Consider the following 26399-nt stretch of genomic DNA (forward strand, 5'->3'; position numbering starts at 1 on the left):
CGTTGGAGCTGTTGTAATGTTAACAGGTTACTTATCGGCCTCCGCGACTAAAAATAGTTTGTCTCAAAGTTTTATTAGGAAGCATGAATTTATTTAAGAACGAATACATAGAATCCTATCCTAAGGAAATGAAACGAAATTTCTCCCGTGTGTTTTTCATTTATTTTTAGGTTTATTAATTATTACTTCGTTTCAATTATTTCACTTATCACCGTAACAAAAAATAAATAAAACCAAAATAAAAATACTCCCAAGAAAAACAATAGAACACACCCTAAAGACAAATGAAGGATTTTCGTTTTATTTCGCTAATAAAAAATAAAATAAAAAGGAAAAAATAAAACTGTTTGCATTTGATAATAAACAACTAAGAAGAAAAGGAGAAAAACACATTTGATATGGTCTGACTTCGTTGTGTTTTCAATAACGAAAATAATGAAACATGTTATCTAGCACGAGTATCGGGCGTTGCTCACGTGTGTAGAGGTGATGCATTAAAGATATTAAGGGCGAGGCGTAAAAAAGAGCCTGGGAAAATTTTTAAAAAAGATAAACACAGGAAAATAAAGAAGCAAACGAAAAAAAATCATATAAATAATCCTGTTTAAATGTTAAAACTTTCACAAAAACCACGCCGTTACATAGGTGCGAACGTGAAACTCGTAGGCTACTACGCGGCTCCAATATCCACTGCACCACGACAACGTAATCGATCTAACGGTGTGTATTTTAATCTATTTAAACCAATTCAAGAAAGAACGCTAGACAACGCATGCGTGATTGCCGAAGTCAGTTAATACCCTCTCCTCATCAAAAAGAAACGAAAAATAAAAGAAATGTGTATTATATATATTTTTTTGTTGTTTTAGTTGGTTAAAATGTAATTGTATTTATGTAGCGGTAAGCGAGGACAATAATGTAAAGTTGTCGAAACGTGCGTTAAATACCGGGCGACTATCGCTGATTTCGTTGTGCTTTTAATAACGAAAATATGGAAACACGTTATTGTACATTCAAAAATAATACCCTCACCCCAAAAAAGAAACGAAAAATGAAAGAAATGTGGATTATATTTTTTGTCTTAGTTGGTTAAAATGTAATTGTATTTATGTAGCGGTAAGCGAGAACAATAATGTTAAGTTGTCGAAGCGTTCGTTAAATACTGGGATTAATTTCCTTCTGGAATTGGAGAATGATACGTATCAGCCTATCATAAAAGTAGGAACATACCTAGGGAGAACTTATTATTTTTTATTTTAAGGAACAGAAGGTGGATCCTATGTCTATTAGTTTACGGATCAGTTATGAAGGATGAGGTCTCAATGTAAGTACCCTGTATGTAAAATTATGCGGTGTAGGTGGGGAACGGCGGGAGGACTTAGTGATTAAGGGGAAAATTGGGAACTACTTCGTCTGTAGGTGATTGCGATGATGATGATGATGATGTCACCCCTATGATTAAATCTAGGGTTTTCTTAAACCGAATTAAAGTGTCTAAAATGGCGTTCTATAGTTACATAAGATACTGGCTAATAGTGTAGACATAATAAATGCATATTGTCATCTGTTTTTGTAAACTTACGGTATTTTGGTCTAGACGGGAAAAACTGTGACGGTTTTATTTTATATAGAAATTACATACATGTAGTAATGAAAAAAAAAACTAGAGAAATACATGACTGAAAATACAGAGAAACCGCAAAAATCCACAATACAGAAAGCAGTGAAACGCTAAAGAACATAATAAAATTACTAAGAGATTAATCGCAGAAAATGTTTATAAGACTGACTAAAGAAATCGCGTGGGAGTATAACTGCGGAAAGAACACATGAAAAGAGAAGCAAAATCACTACTCACAGCCGTAGAAAAAAAAACGTGATTTGAACAAACTACATGAAATCTAAGCTAACCAAGAAACAGATGCGCAGTAACCCAACAGTTATATAGTAATGCATAAGACTGGGTAGAAGAAAGTAGAGAATTGGGAGCTGCGTAGACAATATTTTTGAACACAGGAAATGATATATGAAAAAAGCTTCGGAAGATATAGAATCCTCTGAGATATTGTGACCCAATCAAATAAATTCATTTAAGCATGAATTCAATGGAATAGGATAATAGTCAACAAGTCAACAAGTATGTAAAAAATCTCTTAAATAGTTGATTTTCTCGTCCAAGCTGATGACAGGTAAAGAAAGTAGTAAAAAAAGCAAAGAACATGGAACTTACTTCAGATATATACAAAAATGTAAGGCGAATAATCGTAGGAGCAATAAAAACAATGTTGGAAAAGACGCAGAAAAGACTAAGGAAACTTGAAATCAAAAGGGTAATTGCCATTGCACAAATCGCGTCTTTGATCAAAATGGATGTTATATTTAGAAAATCCGTAGAGTGCGGAAAATAAGTCTATATAGATAAGATGCATAGAAGAACTCTGGATAAATTGATATAAAATTTAGTTGTAATTTTCACTCACAAAGCAGACAATGAATAGAAAATTTCAACTCGCTTTTTCTTTGTAACAACGAAATTTATTTCCTCATTGTTACAGCCGTGAAGTCAACCACGTGATCGTCTTCTCGTGCTTCATTCACGCGTCTCACCTTATCTCGAACCTTATCCTGTTCCGTGCTCCACGTCTCTCCTGTAATCGTCCTCTTTCTCCTTTTTTATAGTCTTTTTGTCTTTGCCGGTGACGTCACTTCGCATGCATTAGCATATAGCCGTCCGCGCCATATTACATTTGTTTGAACAAGAACAAAATAATTATTTCTACTATTCAGCAAAAGTTGCAATTGTCAAGATACACGTGACGAAGAGCGGGATTTACATCGGCCGAAACGTCGTGAGAATACAACCAAGAACAGAAACCTAAATAGTACATCCTAATCAAGTGCAGTAATATTCAAGTGCCCTATATTGAAACAAGTACTTCATCTGTTCAGCCTAATTCCATTAACGGTTTTCTCTTAACACTTTTTTTGCTGACGTCACAGGTATCAGTATCATCTATACTTAATCGTTTGGTTTTAATTACAGAACTGATGAGTTATTTAATTATCGTTCTTCAAATAATTCGTAATTGAAGAAACGCAATAAAAGACAACGTTGCATTTATTCCTGATTAAAAGAAAAATATTCTCGTGCGAATAAGACTCGTTCATGTGTTAATATCCGTCTGTAGGATTCTGCGTCTGAATCAAATAAGCGTAGGGGAACGCAAGGAAGAAATAGAAAAGAAGATGGCGGAATACGAACGAAATGAAAAGAAAATGAAATTTCACGATGATCTCGATCATTATATAATTATAAGAGCAACTCGTGAAAAAGAATTTTAAAAAAAACTATCTCGCAAATATACCCGGTGAAACAAGTGCAAGAGACGTACAAACAATTACCCTTAAAGGGACAATTATAATCTTTTAAAAATCTCCCGACTGTAATATCCAAGATAGTAGGTGAATGTTAGCATCCGGCAGGATGCCCTTTCCACAATTCAAACAAAATGATAAGAAAATTGAAAAAGAAATAAATAAATAAACAATGCCTTCAACTGAGCTCGATCGCAGCACGCCGAGTCAAAAGTAAAGGTTAGTAATCACTAGGGTTATGACAACAGCATATTTTTTTCATTGTTTTGATTCTTAGGTATATACCCATTGTATATATGCTTTATGTAGAGTGATGTAATTCTCGGTTGATTAATTGTGTCAACTGTGTCAGATATATACTCGAGAGCCAAAACAATGAAAAGAATATGCTGTTATCCTAGCCCTAGTAATCACTGTACCTTTTCCTATGCGCTTGTCTACATCACATTATACAGAGCGCGTTGGACTTGACTCCCGATCATAAAGTGATAGTAATTAATGATAGAAATCTGATCTCTATAAGAAATAAATATAATAAGAAAGTGTACAGCGTTGCTTTTTCAAACTGCCTGGCAATCACATCAAATGATTTCATAAGTAAATAATTTTATGATTATAAATACTATGAGAGCCGACCTACGAAAACGCCAAGTTTTTACATTTTATGACCATGCTGATATAAATATAGGTTTCTCGTATGTAAAATCTCTTAATTTACTTTTGCGGTATATATATATATTTTTTTTTACATAGGCATTACCACTTATCAAGGCCCAAAGACCACTCGCGGGTAAGGGTTAAGAGTTTACAGTAGTCAATTGGGCAATATAGTAATCGTTAGTAATGGAAATTTGGTACATTTGTTTTTTAACTTAAGTGGAACGGCTCATCAAAAACTTGTTTACGTTGGACTTGAATATAACCATATTGTAGTCAGCTGGAAAGCAGGAAAACGGAAGACAATTCCACAGGCGTGCAGTTCTAAGAAAGAAGCTTTGTTCATGGAATCTACGTTTAGGTTTAGCCACAGAAAAAGAGTTGGGGAAATTATTGATAGTGTTTTCAGCTAGAGGAGTGTTTCTTGTGAAAGTTTGGCGAGGGGGACCATAGATTGAAGCTCATTTGAGCACTTTCCATGAAACTAACGATAAAGCAGAGACAAACTCGCAACATCTCTTCTGTGAGATAGAGATTGCAAGGAAAAGAAAAAGATATCTCCTACGAGGCCACGGAGTCTATTTTGGACCTTATCAGCACAGGACAAGTTCTTTCTAGCAGCTCCTGCCCAGATATGGTAACTACTCCATCCTTGGGCGTACCTGGCTCTTATATAGATAGAGAATTGCATCAGCAGTAAGATATCTACTGAATCGATAGAAGGATCCCATCATTTTTCCAGCGGCTTTAGAAACAGATTTGATGTACGTGTTCCATTTCAGATCAAGAGTAAAGGTCAAGACCAAAAGCTTGTCAAAACATGAGGTCTCTCCAAAACGAGAGCCATTCATTCCAATTCATACCAGATGGGGATAAGAGCGTTGATGATGTAAAGATAAAAGCTTGGTTTTAGATGCATTAAATGAAACCACCCACTCCTTTCCCAATTGTACCACGTGCTCAAGATCAGAGGAGAGAGAATCGGAGAGAACTTGGTCGTTTACGGTCTTAGATGTGCTACCATAGATAGCAGTGTCATCAGCATAAATGTCTACGAACGATGTAAGGATGTGATTTGGAAGATCATTAATGTAAATCAGGAAGAGAGTTTGGCCCAGGATGGACCCCTGAGGGACTCCAGCATTAGTACTGTGAGCTTCTGATTTTTGCCCAGCAACTGCTACTCTTATGAACCTATCAGAGAGAAATAATTTATTAATTGAAAATACATTTCCAGCTATAACATAGCTTGAGATCTTCTGGAGTAAACCATTATGCCATAACCTATCAAAGGCCTTCGATATGTCAAGAGCAATCGCCCTAGAAAGGTTGCCTCCGTCGAGAGATTCGCTAATCCTATGTGATATAACTATAAGCAAATCTGCTGTAGAACTAGCAGAACGGAAACCATATTGTGTGTCACTAAGAAGGTTATTTTTGCGGAGATGGTTGATTACTTCTGTATTTAACACATATTCCAGCAACTTAGTCATGACGCAAGGAGACTTATTGGCCTGCACTGAGAGAGAGAGAGAGAGAGAGAGAGAGAGAGAGAGAGAGAGAGGGGAGCGGTCACCCGAATTCTTAAGTACAGGGCATACTGATGAGATTTTCCAGGTTAATGTGAGGCAATTCTCCTTAAGAAAACAGTTTTGGAAGTATGGGCGCTAGTTCTGGTTGAGGTTTTTTTTTGTACTATAATTGAAATACTCTCAGAGCCGGTTGCTTTACTGGAATCAAGGTTTTTGATTAGCTTGGCAACATCACGTACAGATATTTGTATGTCGCATAGCGTGTCGCATGGCGTGTTTTCTGAGGAAATACTGGGGGTTGGCGGCATTAATCGCGATGGATAGAATTAGCTGCAAAGTTCTTGGCGAAGAGTTTGGATGTGTCTGATGCTGACGAGATTACTTCAGGTCCATTGTTGATAGTTGGGATAGAGCACACGATTCTGTTCAGGATTCTGTTTGCTATTTGCCAAAACTGGTGGGAACCAAGCCGCTGCTCAGCTACTTTGGACTTGACGGACTGAACATACAACTCTCTTGCGTTCTTTATTACTTTCTTACAATGGTTGCTGGCAGTCCTGAAAGCAGTTTTTCTGTGCGCAATGGTAGCAGCATATTCTGGAGAGATCCATGGTTGATTGTTAGGTTTTTGCTGGAACTTTTTCGATGGTATGAAACGGTCTGTACCTACAATTAACCATTCCGTCAGGTCTGATACTACAGAGGACACATCCTTTTTAAACATGGAACGCAGAGGTAGATCTGATATAAATTTACGGAAGCTATCTCCGTCAGACATAGTGTACAGATATACTGTACGATGGAGAGGTACGTCCGAGGACTTAATACATTTCATTTTTATCTTAATTGATACAACAGAGTGGTACGAAGATCCAAGTGGAGACAGAACGGAAGCTGTTATTTTAATTTTTTTGTTTAAAATTCACTTTTACGTTTTCTGCTTCCTCACCCTCCTATTTCTGGTCATTTTCCGTAGGTTTTAGTAAGTATGTAAATATAAGTAGCTCGGTTTACTTTTTTTTCTTTGTCATCGTCAGCCCCAACGAAAAAGGATCAACAGCTTGTTTTTGAGGATGCTTGAATGAGAGAAAACGTAATATATCATGATTATACAAATCTCTGTATAAAACTATTGCTTTATACAAGATATTTGCAAAATCTATGACATAGCTTTGGAGTATATGCTATTTTTTTTTACAAAGATATCTGTATATATGGTCATCAAAAAGAAGTCTGGTGTTCTACTTAGAACCATGCATATTGGGCTCTGATAGAGACTACATATATCGGTGATTCCACATTCCTCACAAATTCGTTTGATCTTTAGGTGTGGTTTAGGATCGTATTAAGAGCATATATCTGTTTGTAGCCGCACTAAGACTTTTCATATTAGCACATATACATAATATTTCGTGGGGAGAAAGGGATAAAAATGTACGGTATAACTAGGGATAGAAAAGTTAAAAGAAATAGAAAGGAAAAGATGAGGGACAAATGTAGCGTAGTCAAAGAACCAACACGTAGTAGCTTCCGTCACAAACTAGACAAAAAATAAAAAATAACTTCAACTCGCTTTTTCTTTGTAATAACGATATTTATTTCCTCATTGTTACAGCCGTGACGTCACCCACGTGATCGTCTTCTACAAACGTACCCTCGAGCGTTATACATGCCTCCCACGTGATCTCGAACGTGCTTCATGTCTCTAACGCTATCGTTCTCTCTCTCTCTCTCTTTAAATAATATTTTTTGTTTACCGGTGACGCCATTTCGCATGCATTTGCATATACGCATCTGCGCTATGTTACACAAAGAGTTTGAAAATCAGGTGTGTGAGAGAAAGAGTGAGAGAAAGAGAGAGAGAGTGAGAAAGAGAGAGAGAGTGTGTGTGTGTAGTAGTAGTAGTAGTAGTAGAAAATAAGACTCAGCACCACGTGTTTCTCGAAGTATTAAGCCAATCTGCTATGGCTTTTTTTAAATAATATATGAAAGTTGAATTGAGCGCTTAATTTTCGATGAACACATGCGGAAATTTTCCACAGTTTAAAAGCGTTTTATTTAAAGAAACCATTTTTTTGTCAAATATGAATAATTATTTGTTTACGACATGTATTTTCTCATTCACCCACCACGCGTGACTTCTTGTCACGGCTGTGACGTCTCTCATGTGATCGTTCTTTTTATAGTCTTCATTTTCCCAGTGGGTGACGACATCTCGCATGCATTAACCTACGCACGTCCGCGCTGTTAGATATACATCCAGGGACATATTTATGATTGGTCCAGTAAAACAAAATAAGAATTAACAGGAAAATGTCTTTCTTTTCATTGTGATGGCCATAGCATATTAATTACATTAAGGTTTGATTTATTGTCGACCATCTTATGTCTGTTCAAAAGATCGCCTCGAAAATATTATTCTAAAAAAAAACAAAAACAAATAAAAATCTTAGATTATTTTTAGTTTCCTAAAAATAGTATATCTACATCCTTTTGTATCAATATTTGCAAAATAATATAGATAATGTGTCCGATAAAACATACGAGGTGCGTCCAAAAGTAATGCCTCCTAATTTTTTTCCGCCTGCATGGCTCAGAAGGATTGCAGATTGCATTGTTATGATGACTGAACTTATGCATTCATGGCCTCACAGTTTAATTTTTTCTGTTGCAGATACTGACGAAATAATAAAAGCTATCCTTACCATCAACGTACGTCAGGAGTAGCGATACTTCATTGGTGTCCGGACAAATGTGCATTGGAACCGTTAGGGATTATGTAGAAAAAAAAATTCTGGAGCACGGAAAGCCGCTCATTTTAATAGTACCACTTCCGTCTTCATAGCTCTTCAACTTTCCGAGTTACAATAAATATAATGTTTTACCTTTGGAACTATTCTTGTAGATTGATCTCTGATAGAGATTACATATCGAAGTATTTCCATATTATCCGAAAGTTACAAATTGGGTTCTCACAGCTAGGTGTAGTCCAAGATCGTATCAAGGCATATATCTATTTCTGTTTGCACTATAACTCGTCATATCATCACGTATATATAACGTAGTGAATTTGAATGCCTACTGGAGAGAACTTGAATGTCTACTAGACACTATCATCCAGTCTCTAAGGTCACTCTGTACAGAAGTTTGTTAGCACAACCTGGCACGAGGAAACTTTTCTCCTAGAAATAAACTCTGATCAAATATTCAAAATCCCATGATATTCCTGACCCAAATAAAATCTCTTCACTATTGCAAACCAACACTGGTTTTACGATGGGTGGTGCATATTCTCCATGTTGTTTCAAGTAATGGCACAAAAATGGATACTCAACCAGACGAGATGGATTTTGTCCTGGAACCCAATAAGACAAAGAGATCACCAGAAAGGTATGGTATAACATAATTAATTGGTTAATTTGGAGAAAGTGAAATTTTGTTCTCAACTTTTTTACTTAATGTTTAAGAGGTAAGGAAGGGCTTTAATAGAATAATCGAATATCTATGTGTCTCATATAAGGATCAAGTGTAAGCCCCAGGAAGTGGGGCTTACACTTGATTTCTGGGAACTTCGACTGAAGTAAAACAAAAAGAAGAGTGAACGTATTGAAGGGAGTTCGAAAAGCGTAAGATAGAATGAGATTAGAAAAGGTTAAAATAGATTACAAAAAAGAGGCAAATAATTAGAAAAGGAGAAGGGGTGGGTCTAATAGAAAACAAGAGTCGATGTCACAAGATTATCAAAGTAATAAACCAAAAACTCTATGAATTTTTAATTTGAAAGTTGAATACAGCGCTAAATTACTTCAGAAAATAAAACAATGATAACACATTGAACACCGAAATTCAATAACGTCTAACGAGAAAATTAAACTGTGGAGCTGTGTTGTTTTGCAATATTATATCTCCCTCGCTCAAAAGTCATTTATTTAATTCTCTTAATGAATATTACTCTCTACAGGCCGGGACTTTGATTTGAAATATGAGAAAAAAAAACTCCCCGCAAATGAGATGTGTTTATTAATTATCTTTAACTCCTATGATGTGACGTAATTAAGCGGAAATAAAAGTTTTAAGGCGAATTACAAAAAAAAAAAAAAAAAAAATCGAATGGTCGATAGAGGATAAAAAAAAATGTAACATGCCTCAGATTCGTTGACAACGCCTCTAACTTTTTCCTGGTGCTAACACTGTATCTACGGCTGATCGTTTGCTAGTTTGAAAACATGGACGAAGTAAAAGTGACGACCATTCAATTTTAACTATATATTTTACTACATATATCTACCCGGCGTTGTCCGTGAGTAAAATATTAAAAATATCTATCTTGCTTTTGAATAAACGAAAATTAAAATCTCCTGCCTTAATTTTGTAATATATGTAAAACAATGAATCTTCAAATGTTCAATTTCAGAACCTGGGGCCAATCAATTCACGAGTAAATAATCTTTATGGACAAGACACGAAGCTACTTGATATAAAAAGTTAAAAAGAATCGTCACTTCAAGGTAAAAAAAAACTATCCAACAATCAGTGTTTGATAGTTAGAGGACGACCCGGGAAACAACAATTCTTTCTCTTTTGTCATAAATATCAGGCATTAAATGTGAGAATTAAAGGCAGAACAAATGAAAGGAGAGTTACGAAGTTGCCGGAAATAAACTCAATGTCCACTTTCTATTCTCCTTCCAGCACGTCTTCTGATAGTCATGTGTATGAAATATAAAACGATAACTTACTTTTAATCTGTTTCAGTGAATAAGCGAAAGTGTGTTCAATTTAACAGTTTTTCTTAGCTAGAATAAGTATTTTGTTAAAAATACTGGAACAGGATAAATTATACTCGGTGATAAGAGATTAAGTAAGACAAAATAAGAAAAGAAAATAGGATAAACCGAATCAAGTATCGACGTATAAATGTGTTAGACGAATAACTATATGGTTCGGGCTTTGAAAATTCGGCAAGACCGATTTATATGTTATGATGTATTTAACTTTGAATTCTTGATAAAACATTGCTTTCAAGTAACGTCATCATATAAATTCCTATTTAAACTGACTTTAATCTGATCTCTTGACCACAACATTATAATATTATTTTTAGTTACTTACACAGGAAAAAAACTTCATCACCAGATTCACTCCTGAACTGAACAGAGCCTAATATCATCACACAAAAACATGAAATGCAAGGTACACTCGCATGCACATCCATACACATACACCTATACACACCCACACATAAATCATAACCGAAGAACACACACACGTGCGCGCATACAACCACACACAGACATAACACCTCTATCTCTAATACAACACACTGAACAATACCAATCCTACTTAACCTCGAAACCAACAACACTAGGAAACACCTAGAACCATAGTATAATATCTGTTCCAACACCTCGCTCCCTCCTCAGTCAGTGGAGGAGAACCCCCTCATGACTGAAACAACTATCATCCCTTCTATCATCCCCCTCCCATACCTATACCCCCTCCAATGCCCCCCTCTGGGGAACAAAATCTTCCCCACACTAGGAACCGATCCTGGGTCTGGCCATACCTACATGGGGAGACAAATAAATAGAAACATTAAAAAATCCCCTATACATATTTTAAATACACCCATCTTTCTAAACAAGCATAATATAAGGCATACCCGAAAAGACTAAAACGAAAAATCACAATACTAAAATCCAAGAATCCAAAAAAAAAATATCAAAATAGAATGAAAGCACCCCTACCCTTATTTCAGAAGAGCTGGTCCTCCCCTCACACAGGCACATTAGTAACGACCTCGGATCGCAGTCGCCTTCCTAGGGAAGCAAATAACCTCATAACACAATAAAACAATATACACATTCCCAAACCAATAAAAGCAAACACACACGCGCACACACACGCGCGCACACACACACAAACACACACACACACAAACACACACACACACCCTACCCCACCCTAAAGGAAAAGAAAACAACATCAGCATAAAGAGAGAGCGACTACAACCAGGTCAGCGGCCCCCCTCGACCATCCCAATAAAAGAGTAATAAAAATTGAGCATGCCAATGAATAATAAACACTTACAAGCCTCCACCCCTTGGAAAAACTTCAAATTAACTACGAAAATTGCCATTTTTACATCTCCAACACATTTGAAAAAAATTTCTGACGAGGACGCTTCAAAGAACGTCTGAAACGCGCGTAAAAACGATTTCAATGACTTAAAAACATTATTATAATGATCCAAACATAATTCTCAATGAAAAACCAAGACACGGAATAATAAAATACACATTGTTGGTGACTACTCCCTTATTTAAATATATATATATATATATATATATATATATATATATATAAAATATGTTTTTGAGGGGAACAATTAATAAATTTGTAAATTTTAAATTACTTATTCATAACTAATAATACACGGAGGCTCAATCTTCATTTTTTTCTCATCTAATACTACAAAATAATCCACGTCTTTTTTTTTATAACTGCAATAACATTATGAGCAGGAATTGCCTTTGTGGTACCAGTGTTCAAGAAATATGGCGAAAGTAAAAGATACTCTATATTATGCTCCATAAATCGTCTGCCTTTCGCTAAAATTTAATTTTAAAAAATCCTTAATTAATTTAACGCTATTTTATCCCTTTAGAACAGCTGCAATTAAAAAATATTTGCAGACACACATGTAATATAGCGGGTTTAGCTATAAATGTTTCATTCCTGAGGTTTAAATATAATTTTCTATTATAAAGTAACAAAATATGAAATAACTATAACCATCATTTTCGTCTTTGTTAATCTGTATGTTGAGATAGCTATAATTTAAGCGTTTGCTCTCGCAATTTCTCGATTGGGCTAATCTATAAAAATATAAAATCGATCGGCAGGAGTCGTGAACGGTCTGAAGGTTCTCTTTTAATTGAATACTACACCAGGATGCATTTATTCTATTGCTTCAGAATGTAGATAGTCCATTTACTATTGCGCATTACTATTTAATGTATTATTGTTTCACAGAATTCAACAAAAGTGTCGATTTGTGTTTATTTGAACTTTTCAATGTATAGTGATCGCAAGGGGAGATAACTGACACTTTTCCTAATTTTTGTATCTTTTTTACGGACGAGCATATTAAAAAGTGAGAAACAAAAGAAAAATTTTTTTTATATATTTTAGAGAAGGATAATTTTCCTCATTTATATTTTCTTCTCTCTACTTTAAAATTTTAAGGGTTACGTATTCGAAGAGTCGAAATTTATGTGATGTTAGTGAAGTAGTGGTGAACGCAAGAGAAAATCGCGTATGTTATACTTCATTCCGTACACTTTTTTTCCTTATAAGAAACTTGTCTCTTTTATCTTTTATTTATCCTATTCACAATATTCCTATCTGTCCGCTCCTCTTGTCATGCTTTCCGTAAACCAATTTCCACAATTGTCCCGTGACTAATAATGTATTCCACGCGCGCTATTCCTTAATCTTTAAGAAAGCTTCCAGCACGACTTTTTATAGTCCGCGTAAGATAATTCCTAGTCGTAAATAACATGCTCGCTTTTCTTCAGCATCCCCAAATCCGATTGTGAACCTATTCATATAGTGCATCCCGTGTTGCTCTGTTAGGCATCAAAGTTGTTGCCGCCTTTCACTGTCCTATTATAATTTCCGTTTTTCCATTCCAATTTCTCCAGTAAAGTTGATGAAATATTAGGTTGAGAAGAAAGTTATATTTTTATATTTTTTAATTTTGATTTCCAAAGATGTATTATCAAATAAGTCTTCGTTACAATACCTTTACTTTACATATCATTCTAAGAGAGTTATTCCGCTCTTTCTAATCGTTTAAATTACAATCGTTTTAATACAAATATGTCTTCTTTTCATAACGTTAAATGCAAGATGGAAGAAAAGCAAATTCGTACAATTTTTTTATTTCAATTCAAACTAGGCCAAAAAAGCTGCTGAAAAAGCTCGCGATATCAAGCGTTTGGCCCAGGAACCACAACTGAACGCACAATACAATGTTTTTTTTTAATTTTCGTGGTAGCGATGAGTCGAAGATGATGACCGTAGTGGTCAGCTATCGGATGTTGACAACGATAAATTAAGAGCCTTAGTCGAAGAAAATCCACGCAAAAATGCTCGAGAACTTACTTCTGAATTAGATACGATGCTATTCAACCACTTAATACACCTTGAAAAGACAAAAAACAACTTGATATATATGTGCCTCCCGACTAAAATGAGAACGAAAAGAAACGCCGTTATGAAGTGTCATATTCCCTTCTTTTACGCAACAAGAACGAACTGTTTCTCGACTGAGTTGTGTCTGGCGATGAAAAGTAGGTTCTTTACGACAACTGGTGACGCTCAGCTCAGTGGTTAGACGCCGACGAAGCTCCACTATACTTTGTGAAGCACGAAAAGAAAGACATACTAACTTTTGGTAATCTGCGACTGTTCTCATTCATTACAGTTTTTTTTAATGCAAAAGAAACCCTTACGGCGGAGAAGTACTGTCAACAGATATGTGAAATGCATCAGAAACTTCGACAACAACACCCAGCATTAGTCAACAGAAAAAGACCAAATTCTTAGCCAGGACAATGCTTACCCGCACGTTGTTAAACCAATCTTGCTGAATTTTTTATTATTTAATTATTTGGACTATTACCCAACTTCTAGTTGTTGACTGGCTTTGGGTGAGATCGAAACCGCTACCTCTACAACAGTGCTCAACCTGCCTTCAATAGCTCTTGTCAACTCACTAAAAAATCCAACCTTAGTTGTCCTTTAGGGCCCATAGTGAAGTGGATAGAGATGCGACATATCTACGAATCCAGGTGAGCACTGTTGTAGAGGTAGCGGTTTCAGTTCTACCCAAAGCCGGTCAGAGGATTAGTTGACTAAACCGTCGTGAGTTGACAACAGCTATTGAAGGCAGCAATTGACGTGGATGTAGTTGGGGGATTCGACATTGCTATCCCGTCGCGGTTACCCTGACGAAGGCCAGAGAAATAATTGGCCGGAACGTCGTGAAAACAACAACTAGAAGATGAGGACATTAGTCCAAATAATTAAAAAAAAAAAATAATTCCGTGAAAGTTTTAAAGAGGGAAGCATAAATTATTTTGCATTCTAGCAACAGCTAATTAACAACTATTCATCATTTGCCACAACGATCAGTCTTCCCTGAAAACTGAATGATAGTAAGGTCACTCCTAAATTCCAGTACTTTCGCACACTTCCAGTGGAAGCCTGGTTGGTGCTCTCTTTCCTCGTTTTTTTAAATTATTTTACCCTTTAACAATTTAGCGTTTATTATTATTATTATTATTATCATTATTATTATTATTATTATTATTATCATTATTATTATTAATATTATTATTATTAGTAGTAGTAGTAGTAGTAGTATTAGTAGTAGTAGTAGTAGTAGTAGTGTGAGATTCTCTTCAGTCCCTTTTCTTTTCTTATTCTCTGTCTTCCGAGTCATATTTCGCTACTTTTCACAGTTAAAAGAGACCCATTCCTCACGGTAGTATGTGGCCTCTCCCAAGGATGACATAACACGGTGCACTTCTAATTATAACAGGACTATTTTCCCACGCTAGAGAGAATTTGCCCAGATGGGGTAAAGCTCTCTACTCAAACAATTCCTTTCTTCGATCCGCTATCTTTCCGAATTCACACCCTGTTTCATGTTCTCCAACTGTACGAAAATGCAAATATGTAAACGTAATGTGAACAAATATCCACTACATTACAGTTCACTTAGGATGTCATCTAATTTACGACAAGCCATTACGTCTCGATGGCCTTGTTTGCAGTAAATAACGGAAACATTTATTAAAAAAAAAAACAATCAAGCTTGAAAAAAGAATCCGTAAAAGTAAACTACAGAAACGTAAGCAAAAACAATTAACCCGTTAATACAAGATACCCCTTCCCATAATGCTCTAGAATATACATGTGGCAAGCAAAATGAAGTCACATTGTCTGAAAACTTAATGTGGTGATCTATCAGTAAATAGATAATTAATATATTTTATGACAGCTTTTATATTCACCAGGTTCTCTGAAAGATTTGAAACTAATATACCACCAGAAAATTACGACGAGTATTATGTTTTATATATAAAAAGAAAACAGTAGTATGTATGTGTGTTTGTCTGTAATATTTAACTGATAAATTCTTACACTATTGGTCACATAACAACGAAATTAATATCAAATACTGATCATACACGAAAGATGGTGTGTAACAAGTAAAATCTTTGTTTGGATGGATGGATAACGCGTACAAAAATATTGACAAGTTGAAATGAAAACTGTTCATTTCAACTTGCCAACACATTTTTACTTCTTTCTGCGCATGCCCAAATTCAATTCATCTATTCGTTTAATATTAAATCCCTCTTACTTGCAACTCGATAACTGCATAGGTAGGAAACACGACTGGATCGCTAAATGTCTTGATTTTGATTTTAGCCGATGGCATCCAAGTCAAAGTTCTAAACGTTTGAAACCAATATGATGTATTAGGTAGAATATAATATTCAATAGAGAATTGGCTCTTTAAGAATAAATACGAAATCTGCATGAATTAAAATATATTTAAGCGTATTTTACGATATGATAAGGCCGGGTGTGCCCTGTTTGTTGTAATATATAATTTAATTATCTATTATTAATCAATAATTTCTATTTTCTTTCAAGTTTTTTAGTTTCACCCACTTAAGACAAAATATAGTCACTGAGGCGTAAGGGATGTAGGAGCTTATTTAAACAGGGTATCCGAAGTGGGTAATCGTACAGTCATGTGTTTATTTTTTACATTACGTCTTAATATATGCATGCTGGGGAAACGGAGAAGGTAAAGAATTCCAAACGTAAGCGATTCTAGGAAAGATATTAATAGAGCAAACGGTTTTTCAGCATCAAGAGACCTAAGTTTTGAATTTTGCTGCTAACCGAGTTAATCAGCGGTATTTATATGGAGATGGTACATGTGCACCAAGTTCATCGGAATACATTCCGTGTCGATATCGATGCTTCCGTTCAGTCTCAAGAGAATATGCATACTCGCTATAAGGGTAGATGTGCGTGTAATTATGGGGCAAGGGTTATATAACCCCCAATTACACATCTACTGAATCAGTACTGCTTCAATCCAGTGGCAAGGAGAGTCCAGGATGACTGGAAACAATGCTGAATTAAGCGAAAAGCATATAGAGCACCTGGAATTCCTAAATGTTTACCTATTTTAATACTGATCAGGCTCAACGTTGCTTAACCCCGCTGATCTAAAGGGAACTTTTGACTCATATTTTGATACATTTTTTATATAAAATAAATGTTTCGATTTTCATATATTTATGTTTTATTTATGTTGTTATTATATTTTTTGCGTTATCGTAAACACTTGTTTATATTTAAGGTTCACATAATGGTCTTTAGACATCATTTCTCTTTCGAAGAATAGAGGTCGATAACTCGCCTCTGTTGCTAATATGTCACTGTCCTGCAGAAGTGCCGTAAAATGCAATTTTCGAAAATATACGAGGAAAAATATTTCTTGTACTTGCTAACACCCATATTCTATTTTATGCAATCTGAATAAATTATATCACAACTCTTTGAAATCTTAGCATTATTGACGTTACATTTATGTTTATGTCTACCATAAATCTTTATGCTACATTTAAACTTCTGCATATCAGTACAGCCAGGGAAGCAGGCAGAAAGAAGTGAATTCCAAAGTTCAGCCGTTCGGCGGGAAGAAACTATTAAAATAGAAATCTTTCTGGCATTTAGAGGCATCAACATTAAAGGGTGAGATCTTATCGCTAACCGGGTTTGTCGGCAATGTGTACGTCGAAGAGGTACAAGTGAAACAAGTTCATCAGAACACATTCCATTAAAATACTTGTAAAACAAGCAGAGTGATGCAACATTGCGGCGATGGGACAGGGGCTGGAGCTTAGTTGACAAAGTGGGATCGATTAGAGTGACAACTCTTTTTGGACCATCTCTAGGAGGGATAGACGAGTGGTAGATGCACCAGCCCAGATGTGGCAATAATACTCCATGCATGGGCGAATGGTGGGCTTGTAGAGGTACGAGATACTCTCAAGTATTAAAGCGAATATGGCAAATGGAGGTTGTAGTCCCAAAATTGCCGCGAAGTTCGTTGGATCAGACTGAAATAAAGGGATTCACTAACGACACAAAACAGGATATAGAAAAAAGTATTAATTATTAAAACAATAAAATTTACAAGTTTTTGCAAAACTTATTGTGTTTGCGGCTTTAGAGAAAGTCCAACTATAAAGTTCTTTTACGTCCAAAGAATTAGACGGCTCCTGTAATGTTCGTATAGGCACAAAATTTTAGGAGAGGAATTTTCCTACCTGTTGCTTAATGGACGAGCTGTGGTTAAAAGAGGAAGAGACTATTATTCTAAAAGCGAACCCGATAAACGGGGGTCCCTGATTGGTTAATTAGACAGACCCTATTTTTAGATTGTTAGTGTATTAAAGGGAGGTAAGTGGGAATGATAAGCCCTTTTTCTATACTCCCCCAACGACAACAAAATGCGACGAATGTAATCGTTGCATGGCTAACTAGTATTTTTTTTCAAATATTTTTAGGCATTATTATGGCCTAATTTCAATATATGTTTCAAAAGTAATGGTAATCAGGGTTAGAGTTGGGTTTTTTTTTATCCGCTTAGGCCGGTTAGTTATCATTTCAACCGAAGATTCTGGTGCGTCCTTAGCTTTCTTAGGAGAGGATATGACTTCATCAGGTTCTTCGTCGGCTGGTATGTCAGGGAAATAGCTGTGAGTGAGGGACAACTCCAAAGGGTATAAATGTTTGAGGCTGTGTGTTTCTACTGAATTATCACCTCTTTTTATTCGGGCAGAACGAACTTTGCCGTCGTTGCCACTGAAAAGTTCCACAACTCTGCCAAGCTTCCAGAAAGGTCTGGGCTTGGCCGGATTTTTAATAAGGATCACGTCATTGACCTTAATTTTATTTTGAAATTCAGTTTCATGTAAGTCCTTGCAAGATTCCCGCAATCTTAGTAAATACTCGTCGTGCCAAAGGTCCTTGAATTTTGCCCTCAACTCTTCTCTGTTTTCCAAGGCAGTCACAAGCAGAGATCTGGAGGTAGGTTCTGTCTCAACAAAACTGGGTGAATCGGAATGGAAGGAAATCTCAGAGTTTATGTTTGGATGAATGAAGCAGTTGGGTGTTAGTGAGGAGTAGATCCACATCTGTAGAATATCTGTAAGTAAGGGGTCTTGAGTTAACTGCCCTTTGGATATCAGATAGGAGGGTAAGAAGGTTAAAATAATCAGTTTTGGAGCGCCCCAGCGTTTTAAATCACTCTAATCATCCTTTCCCATGTACTTCCAATCCAAGGGGAGTATAAGGGTATTTTAATGAGTTTGATGGCGGATTTAGTAAATGACTTACTAAATTCATTGCTGCTGATGTGATGTCTAATTGCATCACCACCTAAGGCTGCATCAAATGCACGAGCATTGTCACTGTATATGTGGGTGGGTGTTCCATAAAGGTTAGAAAAGCGTATCAATGCTTGTATGAAGGCTTGCGTGCTCATATCAGGCACAAGTGCGATGTGAATCGCTCTCACATTCATGCATGTAAAAATCAATAGATACATTTTATGAGACTTCCCATCTCTTTTTACCCAAATGTGTCCTGTATAATCGATTCCAGTGTGTTGGAATGGATTTATCAACTTAACCCTGTGTTTGGGTAAATTAGTCAATTTGGGGTATTTGGAGGCAAGACTATTGAATTTTCTGGAGGTAATGCAATCAGAAATCACTGTTTTCACAGACTGTCTCGCTTGAGGAACCCAATATCCAGATAGTCTTAATTTAGTCACTGTTGTATCTATGCCTAAGTGTTTGCATCGAAGATGGCTATCCAAGATTATTAACTTTGTAAGAGGGTTCCGTTTGGCAATTAAAATGGGGTAAATCAAATTATAGTCGTACCTAGAAGAATTAGCAATTCGCCCATGCACTCTTAAGATGCCGTCAGAACCCATAAAAACATTAAGATTCTTAACAAGTAAGGGAATATCCTTATTAAGAGGATCTCTTAGATATGCAATTTCTTTATTAAATGCTTCCAGTTGCATCATTTTTATCAGGTAAATCTTGGCAGTTTGGATAGAATCAGACTGTTCTTTTGTTCGCTTGCATCCTCTGACAAATTTGAATATGTAGGCAGTAGAGCGACACAGCTTATCAAAGTTCGAAAACCTTTCATAAGAGATCAATGGTTCCTTTATTGTTTCACTTAATGTGTTATGGAAAACATTTTCCGCATGGCATTTGTTTTCAGAACTTAGACAACTTAAAGTATTTGTAGGCCATCTTTCAGGTTCCTCAACCAGCCAAGAAGGCCCGTAAATCCAGTGGTCAAATCTCTCTTTACATTTTTCCAGAGTGATTCCTCGAGAGAGAAGATCGGCCGGATTGTCAGCAGAGGGTACATATTTGTAATGAATGTTTACTCCAAATTCTTTAATCAACCTCTCTTTCATATCTCGAATATCTCTGATTCTGTTTCTGGTATCCAGATGTATTTGTGGAAATCTCAAGGGTTGAGTGCAATTCTTTCAATGATCCCTTCAGACTCCTGCTGACGAAACATGTCAGTGTACGCTTCCTCCAAATTCCTTTTTCTCAAGGAAAGCATTGTTCTTTCTAGCACTTTAAGTGCGACTTGGTAGTTGGAAGGAACTGAACTGACCTTGTCCTTATGCTAGGGTAAGTCCACAAAATAACAATTGTCCTTGAATTCAATGGACGACTTAAATGTCTCAATTTTTTCCTTGTCGTAGTCGCTAACAAGTTCCTCTCCAAGAGGGGCAGCAGCTGAGTCTACAGCAAACATGTTCTCCAAGTTTCTTTCCACGTCTGAAGTTTCAAATATGTCCGGGAATGGGTCTGGGTATGTAGATTTGGGTTCTAATATGGAATTTAACTGCCGCTCAGGACAGTATGCATATTCCGAAACTACTGTATGGTAATTACGGCAAAGTCTGTAGCTAGTCCCCACAGAGGTTATCTGCTGAGGATATAAAAAAATGTTGGACATTTCCAAAGGGTGCAATCCCCTGAGGCAAATCCCAGGCGTGTCCATTCATGCAATCAATGACCCTGGAGCTTGTCATGAATTGGAATATATCAATACCAATGATACCCAGTATTTTAATAGTATCACTCTGGTTATCACTTGCAAATGCCAACTTGTAGTTTAATTTATTCAAGTTGGCTTTCACCTTGCTGAAATTACTAAATTCAAATTGTATGTTAAATTGTTCATCAATCAGGACAGGAATAGGCAATTGCTTCCCCGGTTCTATATTAACTTCTAGTACAACCTGTTCAAGAGTTTTCAGGGTAATACCAGAATAAGTTTTCATTTGGTAGTCAGAAGTATTAGGATTTTCATCAGGGTACCTTATCTCCTTTACTATTATTTTAGAAAAATAAGAACGCTGGATTCCCGTATCCAAAAGGCAGTTAATAGTCGTCCTCTGGTTGCAGTATTTCAAGGAAATAGTAACAATAGGCAGTAGAATGTCATTTTCAAGCATGTGTGAAAATAGGGAAATTACCTTTTTGGTACCGTCACACAATGGAGCAATATGCGCCTTAGAGGAACATAATTTACATGAGAGAGGTGATTTGGTCTGGAGTCCAGGGCAGTTTTCACTTTTATGTTTAAAACTGGAACACGCTGTACATAATCTCAATTGTCTACATCTCTCAATTCTGTCGTCACAGGAAGAAAATTTAGTGCAACCCGACATGGTGTGGCCACGTACAGTACAGAGTTTGCAGTAAGTCTTGGGAGAGCTTGTTACAAAATACTGCAAGGCAGCATTATTATTCTTCTTTTCGTGGACTCTGACCTGTCCCCGGTCTTTTTTAAAATGTGTTTCTGATGACCGAAATTGTTTTTTATTTCCTGAAAGAGCACGAATGGCCTCACTGTAGTTGTCAAAAATTTGTGACATAGTAGGGTAAATGATCCCACTCGGTGACTAATTTCCCTTCTCAAAATCGCTGGTAATTTTTCACGCAATATAAATCCAGGAGACTTTTCTTCAAAAAAATCGATCCGATATGAGGTTTTTAACTCCGATAAATCTGCCCTCACTTCAGCAAGGCATTGCTTCACAGACACAAAATCGGGCTCATAAAGAGGAGAACCAGAAATGATTTGTTTGAAGATTTCGTTTATGATGAAGGGGACATCTAAGAACCCCTTGGTTAGTAAGTCCACAGCCACACTGTAATTTTCGTCTTCTAATGTTAGATGAGAGACGAGCTGTAGGGCATACTCGCTCAAATATCCTTTTAGAAAGGCCAGTTTGGTCCTACCAGACTTAATGGAATCGGTGCAATTTTTAAATTGAGAGAGAAAATTCTTAAATTCAAACTTAGAGGGGTTGACTCCACTGAAGGTAGCGCACTGCAAATTAGGGATCGACAGCAGAGGAACTTGGGCAGCTTCAGATTTTTCCGGTGGGGCGTGTTCTATAACAGAGCCTTCTATGACAGAAAGGCGGTCATTGGAGCTAGTCCGAAATCTAATTTCCTTCTTCTGTTCTTCCACGAAGCCACACTCCTTCAAATCAAGCTCTGCCTTGATTCATAGTCCCTTAATTTTGTTATTTAAGGTACGAACCTCTAGTTGCATATCCTTGATAATGGTTAATTCTTCCTGGTAAGTCTTCTTAGTCGGTCCTTCACCTTCTTCCAACATTTCAATAGTAAGGATATCATCCTTTAAAATGTTCCGTGAATCCACGAGTGGTTTCATACCTTTCAAGGCCATGAAATTCTCCATTTTTTTAAAATTTATTTTTATTATTAATGTGCTTCCTCGGGTAAGTGATTTTTTTTTTTGTAATCAAAACGCGATGCCAATTTCCCTTTAAATTAATAGCACATTAAATGAAGCAGTTTGTCTTAGTAAAACAAACGTTATAAATAAAATTATGTGTTTTTTTTTACAACAGAGGTTAAGAAAGTCACAAATAAGTATTCACTGGAGGAATATAAACAGACGTAATTCAACAAAAATGAAAGAAACTTACCCCCCTTTTTTTTCAAAGGTCACAAATAAGAGACCCCAACAGAACACATGAAGTATTTAATTTAAACAAAAAAATAGGTATGTTTACCATTTTTTTAATGATGTTGTTATAAGCGTTACAACACACGTGCTGGAATTTGTCGTTATTTAAGGCCAGTCCTTGTGCGTGCGTGCATTGTTTGATTTTTCACGAAGGCAATGAAATAAGTTTAATTTTTTTTTTCAACAAATGTAATTCACACGCGGGTTGAATTTCTTTCTTGAAAGACACCCCATTTTCTTTTTTACAAAGGCAATGACATTAGTTTAAATTTTTTTTTTTAGCAAATTTAATTCACACGCGGGTTGATTTTCTTTCTTTAAAGACACCCTTTTTTTTTTACAAAGGCAATGAAATAAGTTTTAATTTTTTTTTTTTCGACAAATGTAATTCACACGCGAGTTGAATTTTTTTCTTTAAAGACAGCCTTTTTTTACAAAGGCAATGAAATAAGTTTAATTTTTTTTTCAACAAATGTAATTCACACGCGGGTTGAATTTCTTTCTTGAAAGACACCCCATTTTTTTTTACAAAGGCAATGACATCAGTTTAAATTTTTTTTTTCCAACAAATTTAATTCACACGCGGGTAGATTTTCTTTCTTTAAATACACCCCCTTTTTTACAAAGGCAATGAAATAAGTTTTAATTTTTTTTCTTCAACAAATGTAATTCACACGCGAGTTGAATTTTTTCCTTTAAAGACACGCTTTTTTTACAAAGCAATGAAATAAATTTAATTTTATAGAGGGCTATCTAAGTTGACTTTTCTCGTTTTTTTTAATGTGTCTATTAGTTCCCTTTTTTCTTTTTTTTTCAAGCAGCCAAACGTTTTTTAAGTTTTGAAAAATAAAGCGAATTTGGCAAATGGAGGGTTGTAGTCCGAAATTGCCGCGAAGTTCGTTGGAGCAGACTTAAATAAAGGGATTCACTAATGACACAAAACAGGATATAGAAAAAGTATTAATTATTAAAACAATAAAATTTACAAGTTTGCAAAACTTATTGTGTTTGCGGCTTTAGAGAAAGTCCAACTATAAAGTTCTTTTACTTCCAAAGAATTAGACGGCTCTTGTAATGTTCGTGTAGGCACAAAATTTTAGGCGAGGAATTTTCCTACCTGTTGCTTCATGGACGAGCTGTGGTTAAAAGAGGAAGAGACTATTGTTCTAAAAGCGAACTCAATAAACGGGGGTCTCTGATTGGTTAATTCGACAGACCTATTTTTAGATTGTTAGTGTATTAAAGGGAGGTAAGTGGGAATGATAAGCCCCTTTTTTATAGTATGAGTAGTCTTCTATCTCGATAGAGGGAACCCACCTTTAGTTAGCATTTTCTTATATTATTCTAGGCAATGCTGGGAAACGAGTCTGGCTAGTTGTTTATACAATTTACACACTTTTCTGCAATACAAAGCTATAAATAAACGTTAAGAAAGCCATTTGACGCTTTCTGGGAAGTACTTTGAAAATTCGATGTGCACTTGCTTTTGCTGAAGAGTCTCAGTAACTTCATCGTCATGTGAGGGGGATTAATTTCAATGGTCGGATTAACTTCACGTTAATAATGAGGTGAAGCGGAGTGATATGCTTGTACCAACATTGGTTCCACTTTATAAAACTGTACTCTTAAATGCTTTTCATAATAGTGATATAGATATCCATATTAGATTGCAAACAATTGAACCCAAGAAGATCCCAGGCTTAATCCTTTGTTAGTTATGGATTTGTCAGGAATCGATTATATACTGATAATGATGACCTAGTGAGACACTTTCAAAAGGATATACAATCAGTCAGGGGTCGATTTTTGAATTTTTGCACCTACTTTTGACTAAAAAGTAAAATCAGGAACACTTTTGTTTCTGGTGATATACATGTGACCGTATAGTCTGTATTTATAGGAAGCGCTTTGAAATCAATTTCGTCTACTTTGACAATACTTTTCCAATGATAGATGTAACAGATGATCAGAAAGGCATCATTGACGTTTGAGAGGTTGGAAGATAGAGTCTGATCTGACGCTGATATACGCCTGACAACTAAACTCTTAATATATCAAACATGTGTTTCGTTAGTCTTTATGCCTCTGAAACATAGAATCAATCAGACATAAAACAGCTGAAAGATTTGATCAGCACTGCTGCAGACATTTTTTGATTGTAGTTGGTCAATTTTGTTCCTAATACAAGTGTCTGAACCAATGCCCAAATCACGAGTATTGCTACGATCGTGACTAAGAACCAAATACATTGAGCTGCTTATCTCATCTAACTTGATGAGTGTGGACTGCACAAACGGTTGTTTTATGATGAGCTTATTTATGTTAAAAGACACCAACGCAAGCCCCCACCTTCCTAAATTATTCCGATTTAGTGCCAAATTGAGTTTACCGTACTTTAGTATTCCTGCTTACAGTTGGGAAACGCCAGCATCTGATCGTAGACAATGTGATGCGCAGATTTCCAGGAGGGCTGAACATTTTGAAGCAGTAAGGCTAACCGTGAAGAACACAGAAGAGAACATAGGACACGTGAAACCTTGACTAGCAATTGCTTGGATATGTACATCTGTAACGTGTATAATTGGATTCTTTTGTGAGACGTAGGGCTTGTTAATCAAATGAAACCACAGGAATTCAACCATAGCTATTTTCATTCCAAGACAAACACAGAATCACAGTTTCATGCTCTCGATTTTCTAGAACAGTGTTTCAGAGGCATTATATTTTCCTGGAACTCTCCCAATAATACTGATGTCCCAAGGAACTTCTACACACGAAAATATTTTACAATCTCATTATTTTATAACCAATTAGGTAAAAAAAAGAACTTGTCTTTCTTAAATTTATTGACATTGAAAAAAAAAACGTGTGAAAGGAGTTGTTTTTAATACTATATTAGTGAGGTCCGTAGGAAACACCGTAGAATGAAGTTAGCATATAAAAGAATACTGAAAATATTAGAAGAGATTTTCAATAATTTTCAATTATATAGCGTTTACTTGCCAACATAATGTGTCGTATAAGATGGTAGGTGTTATGTCCCTAATTTTCGAGAGTAGTATCTCTTCTTCAGGGCTGTGAAATGAATATAAATGTGTACAACTGTTCGGCGAGGCTCTCCTTTGTCTGTTTTATTTATTTATTTCCAGATGTCAGTGTCGCAGACTGGTTGTCAAATCAATTTCCAGGATACGAATTGTTATGAATATTAAGTATTGTTGGAAATTATTGTAGCTTTTTAAAAATTTTATTTTCAAAAAATTTTATAGGAATAGCGCTTGCAGGGACATCCTCGTTAAGTATAAATCTTCCCTCCTCATCAAAGCTAAAATAGGATTCTTAACAAATGTACTAGTGACACAGACAAGACTACTTTCATTCAGCGTTTTCGGCAAGCATTCAAACAAATGGGATACGCTGCAAACACTAAATACCGATACAAAAACACCTAAAAAACCACAATACACACTCTCCAACACTTGTTTCTTAAAACTACCGCATTTCAGTGACAAAATAACATTAGCCATCCTTAAAGCAGGGAACGGCGAGGATACTAAAAAGAGCTCTCGGTTGGTTTCAATAAAACGCGGGGCAATGTTGGTCGCTGGTTTGGCTGCCCCA

At 36.0% G+C, this 26399-nt stretch overlaps 1 protein-coding gene across 1 annotated transcript; it reads right to left on the reverse strand.

Annotated features, from left to right (window-relative positions):
• Window positions 1–18966: 18966 nt before the first annotated feature.
• Window positions 18967–20169, reverse strand: LOC145297013 (uncharacterized). Its single transcript, XM_080143234.1, has one exon. The coding sequence runs from the start codon at window positions 20167–20169 to the stop codon at window positions 18967–18969; it is 1203 nt and encodes a 400-aa protein (XP_079999360.1).
• Between the last annotated feature and the right edge of the window lie 6230 nt (window positions 20170–26399).

Source organism: Euprymna scolopes, chromosome 17, assembly GCF_053919585.1.
Source record: "Euprymna scolopes isolate OS-2025 chromosome 17, ASM5391958v1, whole genome shotgun sequence".
Taxonomy (NCBI): Eukaryota; Metazoa; Mollusca; class Cephalopoda; order Sepiida; family Sepiolidae; genus Euprymna; species Euprymna scolopes.

Excerpts from the sequence above, each read along its gene's own strand:
- LOC145297013 (XM_080143234.1), bottom strand. The coding sequence starts at position 20,169 with ATGAAAGAGAGGTTGATTAAAGAATTTGGAGTAAACATTCATTACAAA.